Raw genomic sequence first — 23482 nt, 5'->3', positions numbered from 1 at the left:
TTCCCGTTTTCCTTGCTCAATTCCGGCTACCATTACAACCCGATACTCTGCAAATACTATTCGAAATTCTGCAAGTTCCATTCGAAAGCTATGCATTATTTTAGCAGTGCCATTCTTGTTAAAATCTGCCTTATATTAATCTTTTCGTGCTGAAGTCGTGATTGCTTTTACACAATGTGGTCACGCCTAGAAAGAAATTCGAAGAAGAGCTGATACATAAGCGTCTAGCAAGACTCTAGACATCTCCGGATTATACCGGAAGTTCTGCTGAAATCGTAAGCAACATTCATACTGAAAACTGGCGTTCAAGATCTTTTCTGAGGCAAGTTGTTGAGCATCCAGCAATACTCCATTCTTTCTTCAGATTATACCAAGTTATGTGATTAACCAGAAATTCAAACATTGCTTTATAATTTCTTACCAGCTGCTACAGCATTCTGATTTATATAGTAGTAAGCTACAACTTATATCACAGTGCAAATTATCTTGCTTAATATCATAGGTTAGATCTTCTCTAAGTTAGAGTTGTCTCTGGTAAATAAAAGCCAAGTATCCATGACATGCTATCATATTCTATTTATACCATTGAAAGTCAAAATCAATGATATTTATTCTACAAGTCTTAAAGATTACTTTTCTTGGAATTGTAGATTGTGATGAACTGGAAACATATGATATTCTTTTATCAGTTGAGGATCAAAAGAAAGAGCGGGTTGCTCTGAGATTCAAACACCTAGAACTCACCCGGTTGTATGGCCAAGGAAAAGGGTGAAGAGGTGAGAGAAAAAGAATCTACAATAACATGAAATAGAATCAAATGTGACATAACAATGTTTATCATTTTTAAAAGGAATCATTTAATAGCTCATGCATGATCATGTTTATTGTTTTCTCCTGCTATCAAGTTGAGTGATGTGATTAGATACTAGAATGCTCAGTGGTTGACAAGGTGTTCCATGTCTATTCCGAGTAGGGAGGGTCTTTCTTGTTAGAGATTGTGTGGGGATAAGTTATCGTCCGAGGTTGGGTGGTTTAGCCCCTATCAAGACATGCATCCGATAAAGATAAGTTGACCAATTCAATCAAATATTGATAACAGGTATTTTTACTTTTATGATATATATATATATATACAAGTAGAAGATATGATGGATTAATTTATATCGTTGAATTCAGTTATCTACTTTGATGCAAGCAATCTTTCTCGTCAATGTAATGGGTAACCTGTTAGATCGGATAATCTTCCAACTGAATATGGATTGTTATTTCAGTCTTTCATTTATATGAATATTGATTATGAGCATATCTTCTAATCTTATGTTATTGCCACAATTAGCAATGGGAAGAAAAGAAATAATCCAATGGTACTTGATGCCCTAATTGATACAGTGGTATCTGATGCCCTAAATGATCCAATGGTATTTGATACCCTAATTGATACAATGATATCTGATGCCCTAAATGATCCAATGGTATGTGATGCCCTAATTGATATAGTGGTATCCGATGTCCTAAATGATCCAATGGTATTTGATGCCTTAACTGATACAGTGATATCTGATGCCCTAAATGATCCAATGGTAATTGATACAATGGTATGTGATGCCCTAATTGATATAGTGGTATTTAATAGTAATTGTCATTTGATTTTGATATAGGGGTATTGGATGGTAGTCATCATTTGATATTTAATATTTATATTTGTGGACTAACATGGGTGTTTGCAAAAGCATCCTTAGATTGATTCGGTCTCGAATTCCATGGTATGTAGATTTTAATTTCCATAGTAAATTCATTGATAATGTTTTCAATTCTCAATTATGAAATTTTGTTTAACTGATTTTAACAGTTAATCTCATTCATATGAACATAACTGATTTAACTGTCTTCCTATGAAAATGAAGTAATAATTGTATTTCTTTGAATATGTTAATTGTTAATTAAGACCCGAAAAAAGTGTATGGTATAGTAGGAACAGAGGACAAACAGATTTATAAGCTGATTACCAAACTATGGATCACATTTTCACTTTAGGAACTATTATTGAGGAGGCTAGACACAGATCGAAGAAAGTGTGCTACTACTTTGTCGATTTTCACAAGGCTTTTGATTTTGTTCCTAGGATGGCTTTATTTCAGAGGCTTCAAGAGATTGGAATTTCAGAAATGTTACTAACGACTATCATGAGATTATACAAAACTGTTGTGGGTAGATTCACGACTCTTGATGGTTTCTCAATCCCGATGCATAGCTGGGGTTAAACAAGGCTGCCCTCTCTCTCCCACTTTGTTTGATTTATATATTGACGAGCTTAAGGACTTCCTTCTGAAGTCTTCGCTCCCATGCGACAGTTGCTACTTACACCAGGTTATGATCTCCATTCTTCTTTTCGCAGATGATGTGGTTCTTGCTTCTTCTCCAAAGAGTTTACAGAGACTTTTGGATGGTTTGGCTTCCTTTTGTGTTCAGAGATAGCTAGCGATTAACCTACGTAAGACTCGGAATATAATCTTTAATTGCCTAGAGACTTCTCATCTTCATTTCTTTTTCGAGGGACAGGAGATTGAGATTAATTTGTCTTATAAAAATCTGAGAGTTAAGTTCTCTAGGCCTCATTTTAGTATGAGACCGGCGATACAATCTAGAGTTTGTAAGGGTATGGGCTCTCTTGCTATGCTTGAGAAACAGTGCTTCAGACACCATTTCCAGGATACCTTGTCCAAGTTATCCCTCTTGGACTCCCTTGTTTGACCGACTATTCTTTATGGCTTAGTGGTTTGGGGGCCTTCTCTCCATAGTTCTTACGAGGCCTTGATTGAGCGAGTTCAGACACTGCTTTTACAGTGCGTTATTAGATGTCACAGATTCACTCCTCACAGTATCATTCTTGCCGAGTTTGGTGCTCATCCCTTTAGTCTTGCAGCTATATTTGATCTGATTTGATTCCTTCATCGTTTGCGTGGTTTTACGGATTCGCTCAATGACCATGATAGATATTCCTATCTGGCTTATTGTTCTTCTACAATTATTGCACGTTCCGATACTAGCTCTCATGTTCGTTACTAGTATGCACAGGAATCTTCTCTGCTGAGCTCGATTGGGATTGATATTGATCGTCTCCCTCCTTATCAGTTCTCTTTGAATGCCCCTACTCATCTCCTCCCTTCTAGACAAGAGTTAAATGAGGATGTCAGACTTGATATTTATAGACAGTATATTATTACTACCTGGACTAATCCACGTGGTGGCTTACACTCGAGGATGGTCTTTTATGCGGAGCACTTTTTGGGGATCAGTGATGGGATTATTGTACACCCTAGTTACCTTTCTCGATGGTGGAGTCATACCCTTCATATCTCTCTAAGGTCTTTCAAAGTTGGTTCTCACCGTCTTCGTGCTTAGACAGACCATCATATTGACTAAGGGGAATGGATTCATAAGCTATGTACTTTCGCTGAGGTTGAGACGAAGACTCATTTTATTTTCCAGTGCCCTATCTTTTATGAGATCTAAGGGAGATTTTATTGTCTGTTCCAGGACTACTTTTCTCTTTCAGCTTTCTTCAATTATTGTGACCAACGGTGTCTAGCGCTCTATCTTCAAGAGGCCACTCTGCTTCGTGATAGTACTCTGCAGTCGCTACTTCCTCACCGGCATAGTTCCAATCAGCCTATCACTACTTTTTTGCACCCTATCTCCTTTGCGGGGTGGGAAAAAGCCAGCTTGTTTAACCAGTTCTATTGATCATTCTAGATCTGTCAGACCTCGCAAGGGTTTCTTACGCCAGTGACACTCTTCCACGAGTTCATAGAGACAGTTCAGGGCTCCTATTCACTCACAGCGTTATCCTTCTATAGCTGATTTATTTTTGCCAAGGAAGAGCTCTTAGTCTTTTTCTTGTCCTCTCTCTTCTTGTTTCTTGTTGTTTTATGTTATTCACTTTTCTTGGACATCATTTGGTGCTCCTGCTGTCAGTTGACTGTTTGTAAACTCTCAATCCCATAGACCTCTTGTGGTCTTTTGTTGGACATTAATAATTTTATCTTATCTTATCTTACAGAAGTAAGGTTTCTCAGGTTTGGTGACTTCAGATCAGAATTATTTAATTAATTAAAATTTCACCTAGAAAATGATTGGGCATTGTTTGATGTAAATTCTGAAAGATTTCCTCTATGAATTGATTGCAGCAAATACAGAACTATTTATGAGCAGACTTTGAAGGGTCGCAGCTTCCTAAGCCAACCATACCATTGACATTGCAGCCTCGCCACTCATCCTGCAAGCCGTAGCATCTAGATCTCACATTGGAAAGTGGTGTAACATTCATTACGAGCACTCATCAGAAAAAGATTTAGATTTGTCAAAAACCAAGAATAATTTGTGAATCGGTTTTCTTATGCCTATTGAGGGTTTAGCATTTCTATTGTTTGTTTTCAATAATTATTGTTAATCAGAAATAACTAATAAGGCATTTGGTGACACCTTAACAAGCTAGACACTCCTATTCTTGTGACTCCTCTGTTTCATCTAAAATTCATGAAGTGGTTGAATGCTGATTTCCTAGCATGCATCCCTTACTATTTGAAATTGCAAATATGGGGTTTAAAACACTGTGATAAATGTATCAGAACTCAGAATTTAATATTAGTCCTTTATATTTGCATTTTGGAATGAAACATTTTGTATCTTGCATATGCTTCATGGTTAGAAATCCAAACAATCATTTGGCATTTAAAACTGAAACAAAACCCTTGAAATAAACTCAAAAAGAAAAAACAGATCAGATCTTGGAGGTAATCTTTCAAACTTGTTCGGTCAGTTGCATGAAAGAGAGCAATTGGACAAGTATCGCTCTTAAGGATACGGACTCCAACTTCAAAATTGCCATTTGGTAGTGGTATGCAGCTTAATGCATCATCAATATCCCTGCATCCTGTAATAACCATAAATAACGCATTCCAATATTATCAAGCTTGGCCCATAAAATTACAATCATTAAAAAAATGATAAGAAAAAAGGAAAAAAACAGATTACATTTTGCTAGAGTTAAAACTGCAAATACTGACCAGGTGGATCCACACTAAAAACTCTCATGTGACGCAGGTCCTCTCTCTGAGGATTGCAAAGTTCTTCTGATGGTAATGTCCACGGCAAGGGTGGCAAACAAGCCAGAACTTGTTCAGAAAACGGTCTTGTATTGATGTCATTCTCAATTAACAAAACCTGTAACAAGATGTCAAATTTGAATTTTCTTGAGTCTTAATAACATAATGCATCTATGTAAATGGCTTTTATGTGCTGCATAATATCAATTGTTCTCCAAGTAAAATTTGCAATAAATATGTTTACTGCAGAAAAGTATAGATGTTAATTCATCCTTTCTTAAAATCTGATGACACAGATGTATATTGCTCAGCTACTTATTCTGAAAAAATATAGTTTACAGAAGAGCGATGGAATAAATGAAAGCCTTTTACATAGCCTTGTCACTGGATAAGATTGTACTAGCTTTGACACTTAATTATGAAAACAAATACCAAACATGCCTCAGTTTCTGTGTCACGATCACCAATTTCTCCAATGGTCCGCACATAGTGGCCAGATGGATATCTAGACATCCGATCCCACAAGTCAACAGCTACAATGATTCTTTTGTCAATGAGATTTCCAAGCTGCCGAGTTTGGATCCGAATCTTGGGTATCCTTCGATCAGTAGAAACAAATAAAGCATGGACAATTCCGCCACTACCTGCAGGCATTGGCATTGGCTCCAGAGAGCCACAATACCTACAGTAAACAAAAACAATTTCCAAAATATCACATAATATTGTATTAAAAAAAAATACAGTGCTGTATAAAGTGGAGTTGAATTTTCAGCAATTCTGACAAAAGGTGTGTAAATATGAAGTTGGTACACAAAATAAAATACACTTATAATATTTTGACCTATATTTTATGCTCTTTGTATTGGTATGAGCAGTGTTATAGTAATTCAGTATTTTGTGTAATTAAAAGAGTGATTGGAATCCATACAATAGCTTGACAGGCCAGTCCACATTTTTGTCCATGGCCCAACATATATGATAAAATATTCAGAGATATACAAAATCAATTTCATGTAATATTTCCCTGCATTGCAATTCATTAGTTTCACCCTTCCCACCAAATCTTTAAGAAGAACTACCAATTCATCCTTACACAATTCCACTTTTGGAACTTATTACAAGCTACTTACCATCATTTACAAAGTTCAAGAATCTGGAAGTGCTTGTGAATGAAGAAGCAACTGAAAATCCAAAAACCAATGTCACATAAGAAAGCAAAGGGAACCTTGGAACCGGCATTTCCCAAGAGTATAGAGATTGTTGAGCACAACATAGCTAGATGTATCAAGCTAATGGATTGGCAATTAATGTTGTTCACTTCTCTTATTGGCAAAAAATGGTGAAATGACTAATGAGGCTCCAAAGGGCTACTTACTCATTGAGAGAGGCGAAACACGTAGACAATGTATTGAGGCCCATCAAGGATTTATAGATCGAAACAGGGGTATCCATATGATGGATGGACAGATGCAAGAATTCATCCTTTGATTAATGTCATTGCATTGCCCCCATAAGAGACCATGTTTTAGAGAGTAGTGGATTGTGAAGGGTAAGTGATGGACGGTTCATTTATTGCCAACATCCTTTTCCAAGCCATTGAGCAAATGAACCCTCAAAATGTTGTTCAAGTTGTAATAGACAATGCCAAAAATAGTAGGGTTGTCAGGCTATTGGTTGAAGAGCACTATTCACACATTTTTTGAACAAGTTGTGTTATTTGCTCACTCAATATAATATTGCAGAATATTGGCAGTGTTAAATATATCAAACAAGTGTATGTCAGTGATGGAGAGATCTGAATGTTCATTACCAACCACCATATATCACAAGGCATATTTACACAACTCTCGAAATTGGAACTGTTGAAAGTAAGGAAAGTTGTTTAGATATGTTTTACTTTACTAAACTTTTTAACTTTTCAATCTTAATTTTAATTTTACTCTTAAATTTTCTTTATTTCTTTTTATTTTTTAATATGTTTTTACACAGACAAAGTCAAACCCTCTAAATCAATTTTAACCAAACCCACAAGCCTGATCCTAATCCCAAACTGGGACTAACAACTTTAAAGTAAAAACATAGAATGATTATCAGATATTCCGTTTTAACTAAGGGGCAAAAAGTCTCTTTAAATAGTCCAAGGGGTTTAGCTTAGTTGGTTGAAGCGATGAATTTTCATTGTGGAGACCCTAGTTCAAATCGCAAGAGGAACATCTTTGTGGAATTTTAAGTTGTGATTCTTGGTCTTCCAATGGTAGAATTTGTCTTAAAAGGTGGATTCTAGGTTGTGATTCTTGATCTTCCACTTGTTGTTTCTAGTGTGGCTGCTCGTAAGGAACTCGAATAAACTTGTAGTCTCACCTTGTTGCTTGAATGAGCACAAGGTTTGTAAACAGTCTATAATATAAAACAAAAAGTTTCTTTAAATAAGAGTTGTAAAAAATATATGCACAAAGGATAAGATCGACAACTAATAAAGCAAAAGAATTATGGACTTACTAAAAGAATAAGGAATATTTCTAAAGTTATCCTAACAATATAATTGACCGTTATAAACTAATGATTACAATATCACTTCAATAATACCGAAGAAGAAAGATTGGCTGAAACTTTAACTTTGAGGATTAAATTTAAAAATTTGAATGGCATTACATATTAATGGCTCTATGCAGTGGTTATATGGTTTGCTAATTAACCTCTATGAAGTGTACAATGGTGGGTTATGGTGGGATGAGTAAGACTACTTGAGCATTGCTGTACATAAAACAGAAAATCCAAAGCTACGCTCAAAATGGGCAGTGCAATGGCGGGTTTTCCATTTAAATCTGAAGCCTACACTTCTCAAGAGCTGAAATGCCACCAATACATTACGCTAAAAAAGTTCTAGTCCACAAACTGCAGATGGTACAGCCAATATGTTGTTCCTATGTTGTTACTGGAATTTTGAGTTCTGTTTTCTAAAAGTATCTTTTATTACAAACCAGAAAGGTAAAATTATAAAATATCATTTGCCATAAGTATAAAATCAGTGACCATATTTGCAAAATACGTGATGTTGCACTTCCAAATGCACATAATTGCACTTGTCCCTGTGCATTTGCTATTTTGTTTGTCACACCCCTTACATATATATATATATATATATATATGTGTGTGTGTGTGTGTGTGCAAAGACAATTAAGGATAACAAAGTGTTTTCTGTTTTCCTTTATGAAGGCATTAGATGAATAGCTCCAAGCTTTTGGGCAATTGAGAGTATATAAAAATAAGAACGCAATCTGTTAAGGTTCTAGCTTTAGTCGGATTGATTCGATCTGAGATACATTATTGTTATTGGTAAATCAGCATTTCCTATATATGATTATTTATGTTAAATAATATAAATTTTTGAATATAATATAATATACATATATATAGTTATACATATTGTTATTTTGTTAATATATTATTATTAATTAAATGATGATTAAACCATAGAGACATGTCTCTTCATGACACATGAGTCATTAATTCTCCTCTTGTATTTATATGAGATTCAAATCTGCATTTTGAACACACCAATACCATGGCAGTGTTATTACATTTGCAGAAATGATCCTTAAAACATTAACATGGTATCAAAGCCAACTGCAAGTGTAACAAAGAAAAACTGAATGTAGCATCTATGTTCACAAATGAAATTGTTTACTATAATTTCTCACACATAGATAGTGTTTTTGGAGTGTGCTATATGCAGAAGATAGATCTGTTGAAAGGGTCTTGGATCCTTTTAAGATAGTGTAAGTAGTGAACGTTAAATCTGCCGATAAATAATGTATCTTAAGCATTGAATTAAAACAACTTCATTCAAATTGCAATCTTGCATACGTCCATATAGAGGTGTTGTCGAGAGTTTAGGAGACACAAGCAAATATCTCTGACGAAAAGATCTGACTTGGTGTGAAGGAAACTGGCTATCGACTCATCATAGATGCCACCATGGAAGGATGAGGAGGACCCACCTCTGAAGGTTCACAGTATGAAAACAGTTTGAGCATGTTTAAAAGGGCGACACTGGATTGGTGCAACCTATATATACATAAAAAGAAAAATAGTTATAAAAGAATCCCAATCACATCGACAAGCAAAGACTTGAAAACCAGTCATGTGGGAAGCAAGGCAACATGTTCGAAAAGCAAGGAAAGCGATCAATGTTATTGCTAGCGCCAACAAGATTACATAATGCCAGTAATGCAAATAAAAAAAGTTAAGTGAGGTATTAAGAGAAGAGCCCCCTCCTTATTGGCTTGCCCAGGGAACTTAAATGATTCTGCCCTATCAGATGTTAACAGTCTGAGATCCTTATAAACCATGCAACACACATTGAAATTGCGAATGCCAAGCAATACGGACATTCCCGGACATCAATGGGCAATAACATTATGAAAGGAATTCCTAATAAAATAAAAGGTATTACATTCGCCATGGGGAAATCAATTTGTGATTATAACAAAAAGAAAATATGCAAAAGAACAAAATTATGATTATTGAAAAGAACAAATAAGATGGTGATTCAACCTCATTATTGGCAATAGTACTACCAAACAGATGGCACAAAAGGCGACCTCATATGCGGTGGAAGCCCATAATTTTGATTTCAATCTAGACATAGGAGTGTCGACTCAGCAACTCAATACAATCACATATGCATAGTAAAATTAATGGACTATTTTGTGCTTAGACGGTGATCGCATTTCCAGTCTTCCATGTAGAGACACGAGCCATAGCCAGTATGGCAATGATGCAGCATTTACTCAAATTGCGCTTTCTATATTGACTCGTGCTTTCTTTCATAGACTATCTATGTCCTTGCCTCCATGGACAGCTCCTAGTCAAGAAGAGCTAGGCTTGCTTTGAAGATTTGAACTCGCATCAATTACTATTGTCTCAATTGATATGAATACTAATATGCTTAGACTAGATGTTTAGGTAAATGTATACTAAGTGACGTGGGCATACAACTAGGCTCCAATCGACAATCTAGTCAACGAAACTTATGTGATCATATTTTATAGTGTTTATGAGAAAAATAATATGGCATTGCATGAAATATTGTATAATCAAATATTAGACGTTGAGGACATAATAAAATTACTCATCAAGTGTTGTGGGTTTAGATCCTGAGTAAGGAATATTACAACAATGAAGAATTTGACACAATGGTAGTTGGCCACTGAAAAATATAGCCTAGAACTTAATAGTGTGGATGGAACATACTGGAAATCCTAAATCCTTCTGATGAATACTATCCATATTTCTATTGTTCAACGATATCTTTTGATCGCATAAGGTTCCTCTAAGTAGTGATCCACTTGTCTTATTTGGCCTTGATTCTTGGATGTCTCTTCTATGCGGCACTTCAAAAATATTAGCACAATGTTTACAATTAGAGCCAGACAACTAGCAGGGGGAACCAATTTCTACATCAGATAATTTTATAACATATTTCATTTCCAAGCAATGTCTTGAAACTGACTTTCAGTGGTCGGTATGCTCCTATTATGGGAAAGGATGTTGATTCATCTCTGATTGAAGACAACATTGCTAGAACATCTTTGTAGTTCCATGATTTGTAACAATATTTTTCACTCCTTTGAAAGACAAAGAGTGGGGTACCTATGAAGGATTGGTTGTGTTATAATGGTTAAACTATCATAGTGGATGAGCATTACTACAATAAATTGAAGGAATTAAATCAACTACTTCTTCATGGTCATCAAGCTTATTCATTTCCTAAATTTTTGGTCCTTAATTTTAGTAGGTTGGCTCAATGTTCTCTTAATGAGCCTTTCTAAGAAGAAGATAACTAACTTGATTGAGTGATTAAAGGTTATTGTAAGATCTTCTATCGAGAGTTTCTTATAATGACCCTTTTATGTTGATAAAACTTGGGAATCCAAAAATTGACAACAAGAAAATATTTGTGAAATGTTAAGCATTGAACTATTTAGAGACAAGCATTTTGTAACTCAAACACGTGATTATCCTCATAGACAAATTTTTTGCTATTGGATGTGATGATTTTTTGAAAAAGAAGAATAGAAAGGAGATTGTACAGATGATTATCCTCATAGACACATTTTTTGTTATTGGATGTGATGATTTTTTGAAAAAGAAGAATAGAAAGGAGATTGTCATATTTTATGTGATGCAAAATTGTTCAATGATACAAGAGTGAGAATTTTACATTGTGGGGGGGGGAATAATAACCAATGTTCCATTCCCACTTGAACCATCTTTAGAAGGGAGATGTAAAAGACACATTAGAGTTTCAACTCTGAATCATCTCTTGGGCAACTTGTATTAACGATGGTGATGTATAGATAAGAATTTATTATTCTTAAGTATTACATTTATCTACTCATTATAGTCCCTCTGTCATTTGCAGTTTTATATGTACTATATGAGTTATTTTTCCTTGATCTTTTCCTTTGTATCTAAAGTTGATCTTGCAAGAAAATAAGAATGGCACATTAGGCAACTTATGGCAATAGCTTCAAAGAAGTTGTGAATAGGCTAGATAAAGTGAGCATCTTGAAGCAAATATCTTTGATGATTGAGATTATGAGTATCCTTCGACATTAAGAGGGAGTATGACACTTCTTTGAAGGCAATGCAAGAGCTTAGAAAATTGATACTCAGAGGGAGTCTAGAAATACATGTGTGTGACTGCATGATTTTGATGGGCCTACTCTTGTGTGCATCGTGAGGAAGTATTGACTTCTCACTAGAAAGTCGGAAGATTGATATCAGATTCAGAGTGAGTTCGACAAGCATCCTTGCAGGAAGAGAGCCTTTAAGAGAGTAAATATTGGACCTGACTTCCCAGGATCATTGTTCAGAGGAAGAATTTTAAGGTGCAATCCTTTGTGAATGATATTTTCTCTATGAAGGAGAAGTTCTAAGTGAAATCCCTTGTAATGCATTCTTCTCTTTGAGAGAGAAAATGAGGTGAAAGTCCTTGTTCCACCCTTTGACTTGGTTCATAGTGGTTACTATTTTGCATATGTGGATTATGTCATAAAAGGTGACGATCTTTCATTGATGTATTCTCAAAGGATTGTTTTTGTAAGGTGATGATCTTATTAATAGCTTGACCTGTTATCATGGCAGCCTACATTAAGTTGTTGTCCCTGAGTGTCGGTAGTCATGATAATGAACGTATCATGATTAGACTTCATTTGGTGTCCCTAAGTGCTAGAGATCATGATAATTGTCATAATAGAGACCGTGACATTGTGATTTCTTGTTATTTGATATAATGCATTAAGTTGTTCTCCCGAAGTAACAGAGATCAGACAACTCGTATCCTATTAGTATATAACATATTCTTTTAGTAGGCATCAAGGATTTTTTTGATGCCAGTGCACATACCAAAAGAATATAAGTATGATGAATATGATATGATTGATATTTCTTGTTGAATCATGCTTCGAATGATATTGAAAGATAACATCTATGTTGATGGATATATGTTGATATCCTGAAATGCTTCAGAGCATAATGTGTTCTACAAATCCTCCCAAGGTAAGAGGGAGTGTTAAGGTTGTAGCTTTAGTCAGATTGATTCAATTTGAGATACATTATTGTTATTGGTAAATCATCATTTCCTATATATACTTATTCATGTTAAATAATATAAATTATTTTATAATTATATATATTATAGTATATAGTATATACATATATATTATAGTATATACATATATATTATAGTATATATTATTATATATATATTATAGTATATAATATATATATATTGTTATACATATTATTATTTTTGTTAATATATTATTATTAATTAAATGATGATTAAACCATAGAGACATGTCTCTTCGTGTGACATGTCTCCCCCTCTCATATTTATATGAGATTCAAATCTGCATTTGGAACACACCAATACCATGGCAGTGTAATTACATTTCCAGAAACGATCCTTAAGACATTAACACAATCAAGAATGATGAATATTTGTAATCATGCAAAGAAGGATGCAATCATGCCAAGAAGTAAAAACAAACACTTCACAGATAAGAGTACAAATTACATTGTAAACATCTAGGAATATATAACAATGACATACACAATTTATCGATATGACATTAATGTAATTATTATGGTCTTTGATAGAGCTATGATCAAATCAACAGTAAGTCAGATGAAGAAAAACAGCACACAGAAACAGTCACCTATCTCAAAAACAATTTAAAAAGGTATTCAGTAACTTACGAATGCCAATTCCTCTTTATTATACCAATAACACGGCCAGTTGGGCGAGCAATAACCTTGGCTTGAGTTTCATTTGACTTCTGTTGCAAGATGGTATCACGAGGAGCATCATCAGCACTGGCTGGAATCAAATGGAACTCATCGTCTTCCTCTTCTTCTGAACCATATCAAGGGTAGAAAACATGATCACATAAACCAGCAGAAAGTCATGAAAAAGATGTATACTGTAAGGCTTTATCCAAATTCTTCCTCTTGATAAAAATAAGATATTACCATCTTCAATTATTTTCATTGCTTTCCCTCCATGCCACTGATCCTGTGGCTGGAGCTCAACAGCAACTACATCTCCATCAAAAGCTCGATTCATATTAGCACGTCCATAAATTATGATCTCATCTCCAATGCTCTCACTACCAACATAGGCCTCAAATGGGTTGTAACGATTAACTCGAAGTTTTCCTTGATGGTAAATTCCTTGATGCAATCCAGATGTAATTTCAGACATGGGCTTATGCTGTACCATTTTACAAGAAAAGATTTTTACATTGATGCTCGAGGAATACCATGTACAGACTCAAGAAAAGCCAGATCAACAGTAATAGAAAACTTCATTTCATTGCAAATGGAAGGTATTGGAAAAGCGTCGTCCACCTCACTAAATATGACTTTCTTCTTCGAGGGCCTTAAATCTTCCACTTCAACATCATTTTCAGAACTAGATTGGACAAGCAAGTCAAGCAATTCTGGTTGACCAAGAGATTTGACATATCCTTCAACTAAAACCAAAAGCATAATGCAATATAAGCATGCATTTGAATAAGAAATCTTTAACTGAAGTCACATTAAGAATTGCATAAGCTAATTTTCACAAAAGAATTGCATAAAATGAATCCAGTGCTTTAAAGCCTTTTGAACAAAACAATTGTTAGAAATTTTACGTCAGACAGCTACTGAATAAAATCACATTCTATGCTGTAGCAGTAAGATCTTTGTGACTTGCAAATGAATAACCTGTTTCTGCTGAAATACCCTCCTCAATGGCTTTTCTCTTATTTTCCCTGTCGTTTGTAAGTAACAGTACTGGCACTCCTTGACCTAAATGCTTCTGATACCATAAGGTAGCGACACGAATTGCTGCAAAATTTTAAACTGTATCAATATCAAAGTTATGCAATTTTACGACCAGATATACATTCATGTACACAAAATCCATGCCAAGATAAGCAATGTGTATAAACATGCAAAACATTTTCTAACAATGTCAACAAAAACAGTAAAGATAGATTAAAGACGTTAGAACCAACTCATCACAATTATTTAACTATAATACTCCATCATATGAAGTCAGCAACATGTGGAACAAACATTGGCATTTTATTTCAAAAACTCTACACTTTATAAAACAAGATATAAGAAGGTTCCTCCGCTAATTTAGTTTGGAAGGATTCTCATAAAACATAAATGCCTTACGTTGAACCTCACTCATAAATAGAAAAAATATAACTAAAGTTTGTAGTCGTGCAGAATAATGTTTACATAATAATAATCAGACAGTTTGATTTACAAATACTTATAACCCCTGAAATGTGGCATTGACATTTAATCTGGCACAACTATCCTCTGTAGTTAAAGATTAACAATTATCCCAATAAAGAAAAAGCTGAAAAGACACATGTGAGCAGAGCAAGGAAAACAGGATTTCCTCCATAGATTCTTGAGATTCAATCTTGACGGAATGGCCAAGGATAACACAACATTGGCTGGTTAGCTGGATATGTGATACCCTCACACAACAAGCACTCAGATCAAACATTTTCCAGATACAATGCAGGTACATACTAAGTTACAAGGTTCAAATGATCTCGAGTTCATGGATCATAAATTCGAATGAAATTAGACAAGGGTAAAAAATTGGAGAAAAATTTGACATTAACTTCAAGTTATATATATTTTAAGTATTTATAAATATTAGTAATATCTCCATTAAGTTGTCAAAATAGTTTAACATTGCTAAATAATTTAACTAAATAACTCAATATCATTTTAAAATAAAAAAATATTCTATCAAATAACAGTATTATATTAAATATCATAAAATTCACATGAAGTTTGGGAAGGGTAAAAATTTGCCAAAATTCGAATCTCATGGATGAAATTCAACGTATCCTGTGACTTAGGGTACAGATTCTGGGCCACACACAAGGCCACATATGCCCAAGCAAAGGTCAACATGTGTAGCAGATATGGTGGACACAGACTACCTACCGTATCCAAAATAGGGAAAAAAAATATTTAATAAAAAAAAACTACATTATCAAGCAAGGAGAAACATCTCTTTCCACACAGACCACTTACCTTTGTGCTTATATTTGGATAATTGACTGGTTTCTGCTGCATCATTAGAGCTATTTGCACGGGGGGACGGGGGGCTCAGGACAGTAAAAATAGCATGCAAAAATGATAATACATCTTTGTAAAAAAATCTCAACCCAAGTATAACAGAAACACCGACATAAGTAGGGATGACCGAACAATAGAGAAACAAATGATTTTTTGTTTAAAACAGAAAGGTCATCCAAAGGGTTGAGTATTTCGATCTTCAACAAGGACTTGCCGTGCTAGCCAAAGCTTCTTGGACCCCAACTAGAATGTTGGAGACTGTAGTTGCAAAAGATATCTTTATTTGTGGGCATTAATACCGTTATGGTCATCTTCAGCTGAAAATGACAGTTATGAAAATTTGTAATATTAAATATTAAAACATGTGTCATACAACATGCATTGAGGCGTGGTAATACAAAGAGTTGTATTTGAAAATAAAGAGTCATATTATGGGAAACTCAAGAGACCTTCAGTTGTAATGTGAAGAGTCTCTCCCCTTGTTATATATGCCGCATCAAGAGAAGGACATTGTACACTTGAATTTTTATTATCAATAAAGTGATCTTTGTTGTGTGGTTGGATTTTTCCCAAGGTATTTTTGTGTGTCCCTTCTATCTATTCTAGCTCTTCATAATTGGTGTTTATCATTGATTTCTAGGATAAAATCCAACATGGTATCACAGCATTGTTAGATAACAACATTTCAGGATGTATCCTTTTCATGGGTTAATTATGAAAAGTTGAAGATGCTTTTGAACGTGAACGAAGAAATTAAAGGGAACACCTTCCTGGTGGTCATGGATTGTGGGCTCTATGTTATGCGTCGAATTAATGAGGCATGCGGCTGACGAGGTTAGGAACAAGGATGTTAAGAAAGCTCTCTGCAAAGAGCAGACTATGGTTTACATCTTGATTTCTATGGCATGGCTAAGTAAAGAAATGTTTCAAGAAAGTTGAATTGATCAGGCAAATCTAATTGGAACTTATATAACATTGTGTGTGGTGGAAAAGAAATGCTTAATCACATTGAAGCCTTGCAAATATTGATCCATATGGTTGTGGTAAAGCTCTGGCTGCTAGACCATTAAAATATCAAGTCTGACTCCTCCATTTGCCAAGTATATTTGTTGCTTGACCAGAAATGGCAAACACTACATGATCTTACCATCCATGTCATCTCTATCATCTTTTCTTCAACCATCCATGGTGGGTATATTCATGGATTGCATTTAGTCTTATCTCAGGCTTTACCGTTTTCAAGTTTTATTGCATCGGATCTCTTTTATTAGAGATTGCCTCTCCCTCTTTGTCAGACATCTCCTATTTTTTCATAGAGGTATTGCTTGTGCCTACCACCGTATGACATGGCTCCAAATTTGAGATCATCGTTTTTGGTTTGGTTTTAACTTTCCTTGCAAGGGACTCGTGAGAACCAAGTTCCAATTTTTTTTTAATATATTGGGCGGCTTGGTTATCGGATGTTATGGATTTGTGTCATCAGTGATCAATCCTCTTTGACAAATCTTCTTCAATGCACGTGTGGATGTGTATTCATCCTTCGTGTTATCTTTGCTTTTTTTAACTCAATTTATGTGCTCGTTCTTGGCAATAGCATGCATTTTTACGGCAATCTCTGTATTTTTGCTTCGGCTTGGTAGACTATCTTTTAATATTTGATTCTCCTTCAAGTTCCATACTATTAGTTATTTTTTCTTTAAGGCAGCTTGATTATTGATCGAACTTTTCAAATAACTGTACAACATCATTTTGAGTGAGTCCGTGATGAAAGGTGGTAATGATTTTCGCAGGTTTGTCATGTTGAGAGGTTTCATGACAATATCACATTGAGTGAATCCATGATGATGGTTGCTTATGACTTTTGCAAGTTTTTCATGTTGACTGATCCCATGATTATGAGTAATTGTTACAAGTCTATCATGTTGAGTGATTCTATAATTATCAACAATGGGTAAATTATTCTCTTAATGTCATGTTGAGAGATTCCATGACAACATCATATTGAGAGAATCTATGATGAAAACTCATTGTGTTTCTTGCAAGGTATTCATGTTGAGTGATTCCAGGAAACTATATAGGATCTATGTGATTAGATTTTATCATTGACATTTTGGTTGCAAACTTGTGTGACTGTTCAACTAAAGTTTGTCTCTCTCTCACTACGAGAAAGTATTGGAGATTGTACTGTGATAGAGATATTTATCTCTAGGCGTTATTACCATTATGGTCACCTTCAGCTCAAAAGGACAGTTATGATAAATTGTAATGTGAAATATTAAAACATGTGTCATATGGAAATACAAAAAGTTGTATTTGAAAATAAAGTCATATTATGGGAAACTCAAGAGACCTTTGGTTGTAATGTGAAGAGTCTCTCCCCTTGTTATATATATCGCATCAAACAAAGGACATTGTCCACTTGAATTTTTATTATCAATAGAGCAATCTTTTGTTGTGTGGTTAGGTTTTTCCCTTCATTCCAGAATGGAAAAATCAAGCTATTTCTGTGTGTCCCTTATATCTATTCTAGCTCTTCATTAGTGTTATTTATCATTGATTTCTAGGATAAAATCCAACATAGAAGAGTACCCATCATAAAAAAAAGTTCACTCAAAATGTCCTAAGCCAAAGGTGGAAGAAACTAACAAGTAAATCATGCAACACAAGCATAAATTACACAGAAAGCTTAAAGGAAAAGAAAGTGTGTGGACTTGAGGTAATTAACAATAGGAAAGACGTAAAATAGTTTCAAAGGTAAAAGATTAAGTATGGCCTATCATTTGCTAGAATCAAGAAACAGCCACGAACTATATAACCCTACCTCTGTCATTTCGATCATTAGGGCTCTCACCAACCATTGCTTTCACATATGTATCCCTGAAACACAAAAGAATTGGAATAAGTTTTGGGTTCATTATAAGTAGCAAAAACATATTACTATTGTAGGCAATAGCAGACCCTAGAACCATTATGGTAAATTAGTTGTAAAAGGCCTCATGGACAGCTTTACTGGCTTAAACGTTTCATAAGTGGCCGTTACATTCATGCATTGTCTTCTAAAGGTAAAAGGTGAGGAATTGTGTCATAGAGGGCAACAAAAATTCTATTAAAAGATACAAAGAATAAAAAACCTAACATAGAAAGTAGAAAAATTCCTTGTTGGACTCTTTTTATCTAGAAATTCAGTGTTTCTCGATACGTGCTCTTTCTTGCACAAGTTGCAATTGCACATTTTATTTATCCATTGATATCATTCACTGAATCAGGTAAAAAGCAAGTTTTCCAAATGCCTGAATTACAAAATAAAAAATTTCTACTCACTTATGATGTTCATTGGAGAACACAAAAAAGTGCCGCAATGGATTACCGCAAAGAGTGCGGACCCTGTTATATACTGACATATTTTTATTCTTCACTTCATCAAGAACAACTGAAAGCACAACCACATCACTGATGGCAGTGTTTTCCAGCAAGTCAATCTGCAAAGCCATTAACATATCTTTTGAATAGAATTTAAATATTTTATTCACAAAATCAGAAAGCAAAAAGTGAGTTTTCAAACATTTAAGAGTTGTTAAAACAAAGGAGAAACAACTCTTAAAAACACTACAGCACATGGCACATAAAATTCAAAACACAGACAGAAATACCTGATTTAGAACTACATTAGTGTCAACAATCAAAATATTAGAGGCCAACCGACTGATACGGGCTGTAGTTGCATCACATGTTTGACAACTAAGAGCTCCACAATAAATATCATCTCGAAGGTAGTGCTCCCTTACCACCTGACAACATGAACTCAAAAACTTAGTCATGAGACTACTGATTATTTAGGTTATTTTTACCAGACAGCTATTTTCAGGCTAAAAATTCACCAATTAGGAATTTCAAATCATCCATTACACAGGAGTTTATACAGAATGTAGATGAAAATCATTATCATGGTGAATGCATGCCGTTGTGGGTAGGGGATATCAAGAGAAGTGAATAAATTCAATAACCCAAGAACTATCATAAGCTCACTGTAGAAATGTGCAGTTGTGCAAGAATTGGTTATCCGAGTGAAGTAAGAAGGCCATGGCTGATTTGAAAACTACAGCCCTGGAAGCCTTCCAAGAGGAGATTCACAAGGAACCTGCTCTTAAGGCATCTAGCTGTAATGAAACTGTCTCATTGCTTAAGGAAAGCTACCTGTTCTGCTTGTACTTTAGGAGAAATAACATCTGGTATGTAACTGATCTACTCCTGGGCAAGATTGTGTGTAAATTTTTAGCATCGACGTTTTGGATCATACTCCATGATTCATTCGAATACTCTCTGATCCTGATGATGGATCATGGAGTATGAGCCAAAACGTTGATGCTAAAAATTTACACACTATTTTACCCAGATGTAGATCAGTAACATTTAATGGATTGTGGAAACCTCCTATCTTTAACTTCTGGTATGATATCTGGTTTTGATGAGTTTATCAGGCCTCCTAATTTTATCTTATGTTCTATTGAGAATGAGGGTTCCCTGGTAAAATGCAACATGGAACTAGTTCAGCCACATGGACCAAAATAATCAAATTTTTAGCATTATTTTGGGATGTCCCAAATTTAAGGCTGGGTCAGCTAGCCTATTGTAGGTGGTGTTAATTAACACCCCTTTGTTTGCCGGTGTTTTAATTAAATAAGCAAAAAGATATTAAAATGCCCATACTTTCGAGGGTCAGCTTGCATAATGTGGAAATGTGAATACTATTAAAGAATTTTACTCATAGTTTCAACTTTCAGGGGCCAACTTGGAGGAATAACTCTGTAACTCAGCATTATAGTCAATTTTCATGTTAATCTCAATTAGTAAGTGTCTTAGTGTTACAATGCCGACAAAACCTGCAACAAGGCACTCTGAGTTATGATATGGCTATCAGGATTTAGCTGTGTGATTTTGAGTCAAACTCATTGACCCATGTTTCATGACTCAAAATCACACAGCTAAATCCTGATAGCCATATCACAATTTGACTTGCTGTGGAAATTGTCTCCTACTTATCACTCTTAGTTAGTTTGTTTTCTTCCAATTTTTATCGTCTGCAATAATAGACGGTCCAGGCTTGTGTCTTGTCATGCACCTTTGTCATAGCCGATAGGTTTCTGTACTCTTCTTGGTTTCGATAAATTAACCCTCAAATTTATAAAGAGACTTTAAAACAAATTTGCAAGCGCCTCACCTCAACACCCGAGGGTAACCATTCTGTGTAGATTTGCATTTTTTAATAAAATGAGCGGCTATATGATTTTACAGCAACTCGAAAATATATTGTGGTTTAATTTCAAGTATGTTAAAATACTTTAAAAGCCTGTTCAGAGCTTGATAATTCCGATGCTTAGAACATCTCCAAAAATGAAAAATAAAAGCAAATTTTCGAGAAAGGTTTCACAGCAATCTTACCTTCATGACACGGCCATTTTTTGTTTTCCTCACAAAGGACTTGCTCTGCAACATTTTGCCCTGCCAGTACTGCGGAGCTCCAACTATTCAATATTTTTTGCACTGTTACAGTGTTAAATCCATGAGAATAAAAGGCTTCATTTTCAAACCGCCAAAATAATAAAAAGCGTTTTCATGACACCGTAAGAATTTAAATATTTTCTACCTCAATTTCGAGAATGAACAAGAAGTCTTAGATGTTGCAGAGAACACGACGTTAAAACATTCGACGGTCAATTTGTAAAACCCTCTGTAAATTTTCTTGGGATAATACACTAATCTAACCCAACCTCTTATTGCTGATATCTCACTTACAATGAACCAGCGGAATTCTCTCAATAATGTGAAAATGGCTTGTCCAGTCTTAAAGAAAAGTACAGTATGAAGAATACTGGTCTGTTCGAACAAGCTATGATTTTGAAACATCGTGTAGTTGAATTATATTTTACAAAATATATCAATAAAAATATATATGGTTTTTTAATAATTTTATTATAATAAAAAATTAAATAAAATGTTAGTAATTTGTGACATATAATTAAATTAAACATTAGTGATTGTACTTTTAAATGTAAGGGGTATGTCAAAGGGGCATGCAAATCAATATAGGGAAAAATATTCATCTATTTTTGCATAAATTTGTGTATCACATGAGGTTGATTAGTAGGTCGTTTAAAATATGATATTGTTTGTGCAACAAATATTTCAATGGACAAGTGGTAGCTTCAAATTAAATATGTATCCACTTTCAAAGATCCAATCATAACTAAAATAAAACCTTTAAATCGGGAAGATAATCCAATTATATTAGTAATAGGTCATGTTATGTTTATAATAGGATGAGAAAGAGAAAAGTATATATAGGGATAGAATGTGGAAGAGCGAAGAGTGAAAGAGAGACACTAAGTTAATAAAGAAAAAGAAGATGGGATTAGAGATTAGAAAGAAAAAAATGGAGAGATGAGAGAGATATGAAGAGAGAGAGAAAGGATAAAGGAATAATTAGAAATAGAAGACAAAAATTAATAGAGAGATGGAGAAAGAGATAAAATGATAGAAATGGAGATAGAGATAGAAAATGATATATAGTGATGAAGATAGTGCGAGAGAGGAAGATAGATAGAGGAAGGTAGAGTGAGAGATAAATACATAGAGAGGAAGATGTATAAGGAGATGTAGGAGAAGATAATAGAGACATCTATAAAGAAGTGTTGAGAGGTAGAGATGTGTATATAGATTGTTAGATTGAGTCACACACACACACACAGAGTTCAACATTTTTTTTTGTTGGGGAGGGGGCCTGGGGGGTGAATTTTCACTTCGATGGCAAAAAGAAAATTTGTTGATAAATTTTAAAATGTATAAAATTTCAGAAAATTGTAACGGTTAATTCATTATTGTGAATGAAAATATGTAAGGTATGAGGCAAATGTTATGCTTGTAAAGAAAAACTTTATAAATTTTATCTGCCATCTAAAAAATCCTTAATGTTATTGGCTAAACTTTTGTTATTTATGGGAAAATAAATATTATATTACCATTTTTTTAATCCCTTGAAAAGTTGCATTCTATTAATAGCCACTTCTTAGGAGTTGTGAGTCATTATGTGTGCCACTGCCAAATGACAATTGATCAAAGATATAATTAATGCAACATTGTATCAAGAGGATAATGTCTTTATTTGTTGCTAACGTGTTTGGGCACTCTACATGATGGCATCAATTAGCATGACCACATCGACACATTACACGTACCTAACATCCGTCATTTTATAATTTTAAATGTATTATCTAGGACCATTCAATTATCCTAGATTAATGGCTAATTTTTTTGTTTTGGCCCAAAATTTTGAAGGAGACATAGTTCTCTAGAAAGACTCTAGAATGGAGACGCATAACAAATCTTAACCTCATACATAGGTTATGTAGATGATTTATAATGTTGCATAGTCCTAATCAACATTAAATAAGAAAGAAATATCTTATTACTAACATTCTCTACTTGTGATCCACTTGGGATGTACGAATTCCAATTTGGTACTGTCAATATTAATTTGCCAATTTCACACACCAATGCATCTATGGGAAAGAATTACAAAGAGATGTGAAAGATTTCAAAAGAATTAAAGGACAAAGGAATTAATAGGGTTGGAAAAGAAATTGTTAAGTATCAAGGGCTATGATTACAAAAACTAATCTAGAAATGGAACTACAAATGTAAAAACCCATAGG

General features: G+C 34.4%; 1 protein-coding gene across 3 annotated transcripts in view; it reads right to left on the bottom strand.

The window, feature by feature from the left end:
- EMB2763 (ribonuclease II family protein) overlaps positions 1-21695 on the bottom strand; it is an 86112-nt gene extending 64417 nt beyond the window's left edge. The window contains exons 1-12 of one of the 3 annotated variants that reach the window (XM_089796960.1): positions 21418-21695; positions 21213-21314; positions 19424-19561; positions 19095-19252; positions 18595-18650; positions 14385-14507; positions 14025-14149; positions 13647-13887; positions 13374-13530; positions 5547-5787; positions 5067-5223; positions 4865-4933 (exon numbers count right to left, since the gene is read on the bottom strand). In XM_089796960.1, the coding sequence (XP_089653086.1) occupies positions 4865-4933; positions 5067-5223; positions 5547-5787; positions 13374-13530; positions 13647-13887; positions 14025-14149; positions 14385-14507; positions 18595-18650; positions 19095-19252; positions 19424-19561; positions 21213-21266 (1519 nt within the window). In that variant the 5' untranslated portion in view covers positions 21267-21314; positions 21418-21695. The remainder of the gene's footprint in view (positions 1-4864; positions 4934-5066; positions 5224-5546; positions 5788-13373; positions 13531-13646; positions 13888-14024; positions 14150-14384; positions 14508-18594; positions 18651-19094; positions 19253-19423; positions 19562-21212; positions 21315-21417) is intronic. The other 2 variants (XM_089796961.1, XM_089796962.1) reach the window with 2 other exon arrangements.
- Between the last annotated feature and the right edge of the window lie 1787 nt (positions 21696-23482).

Source organism: Cupressus sempervirens, chromosome 8 (genome assembly GCF_028749045.1).
Source record: "Cupressus sempervirens isolate cs-2001-9-10 chromosome 8, ASM2874904v1, whole genome shotgun sequence".
Lineage (NCBI taxonomy): Eukaryota > Viridiplantae > Streptophyta > Pinopsida > Cupressales > Cupressaceae > Cupressus > Cupressus sempervirens.
The sequence above is the reverse complement of the archived record's forward strand: the minus strand, read 5'-3'. Positions and strand labels throughout refer to the sequence as shown.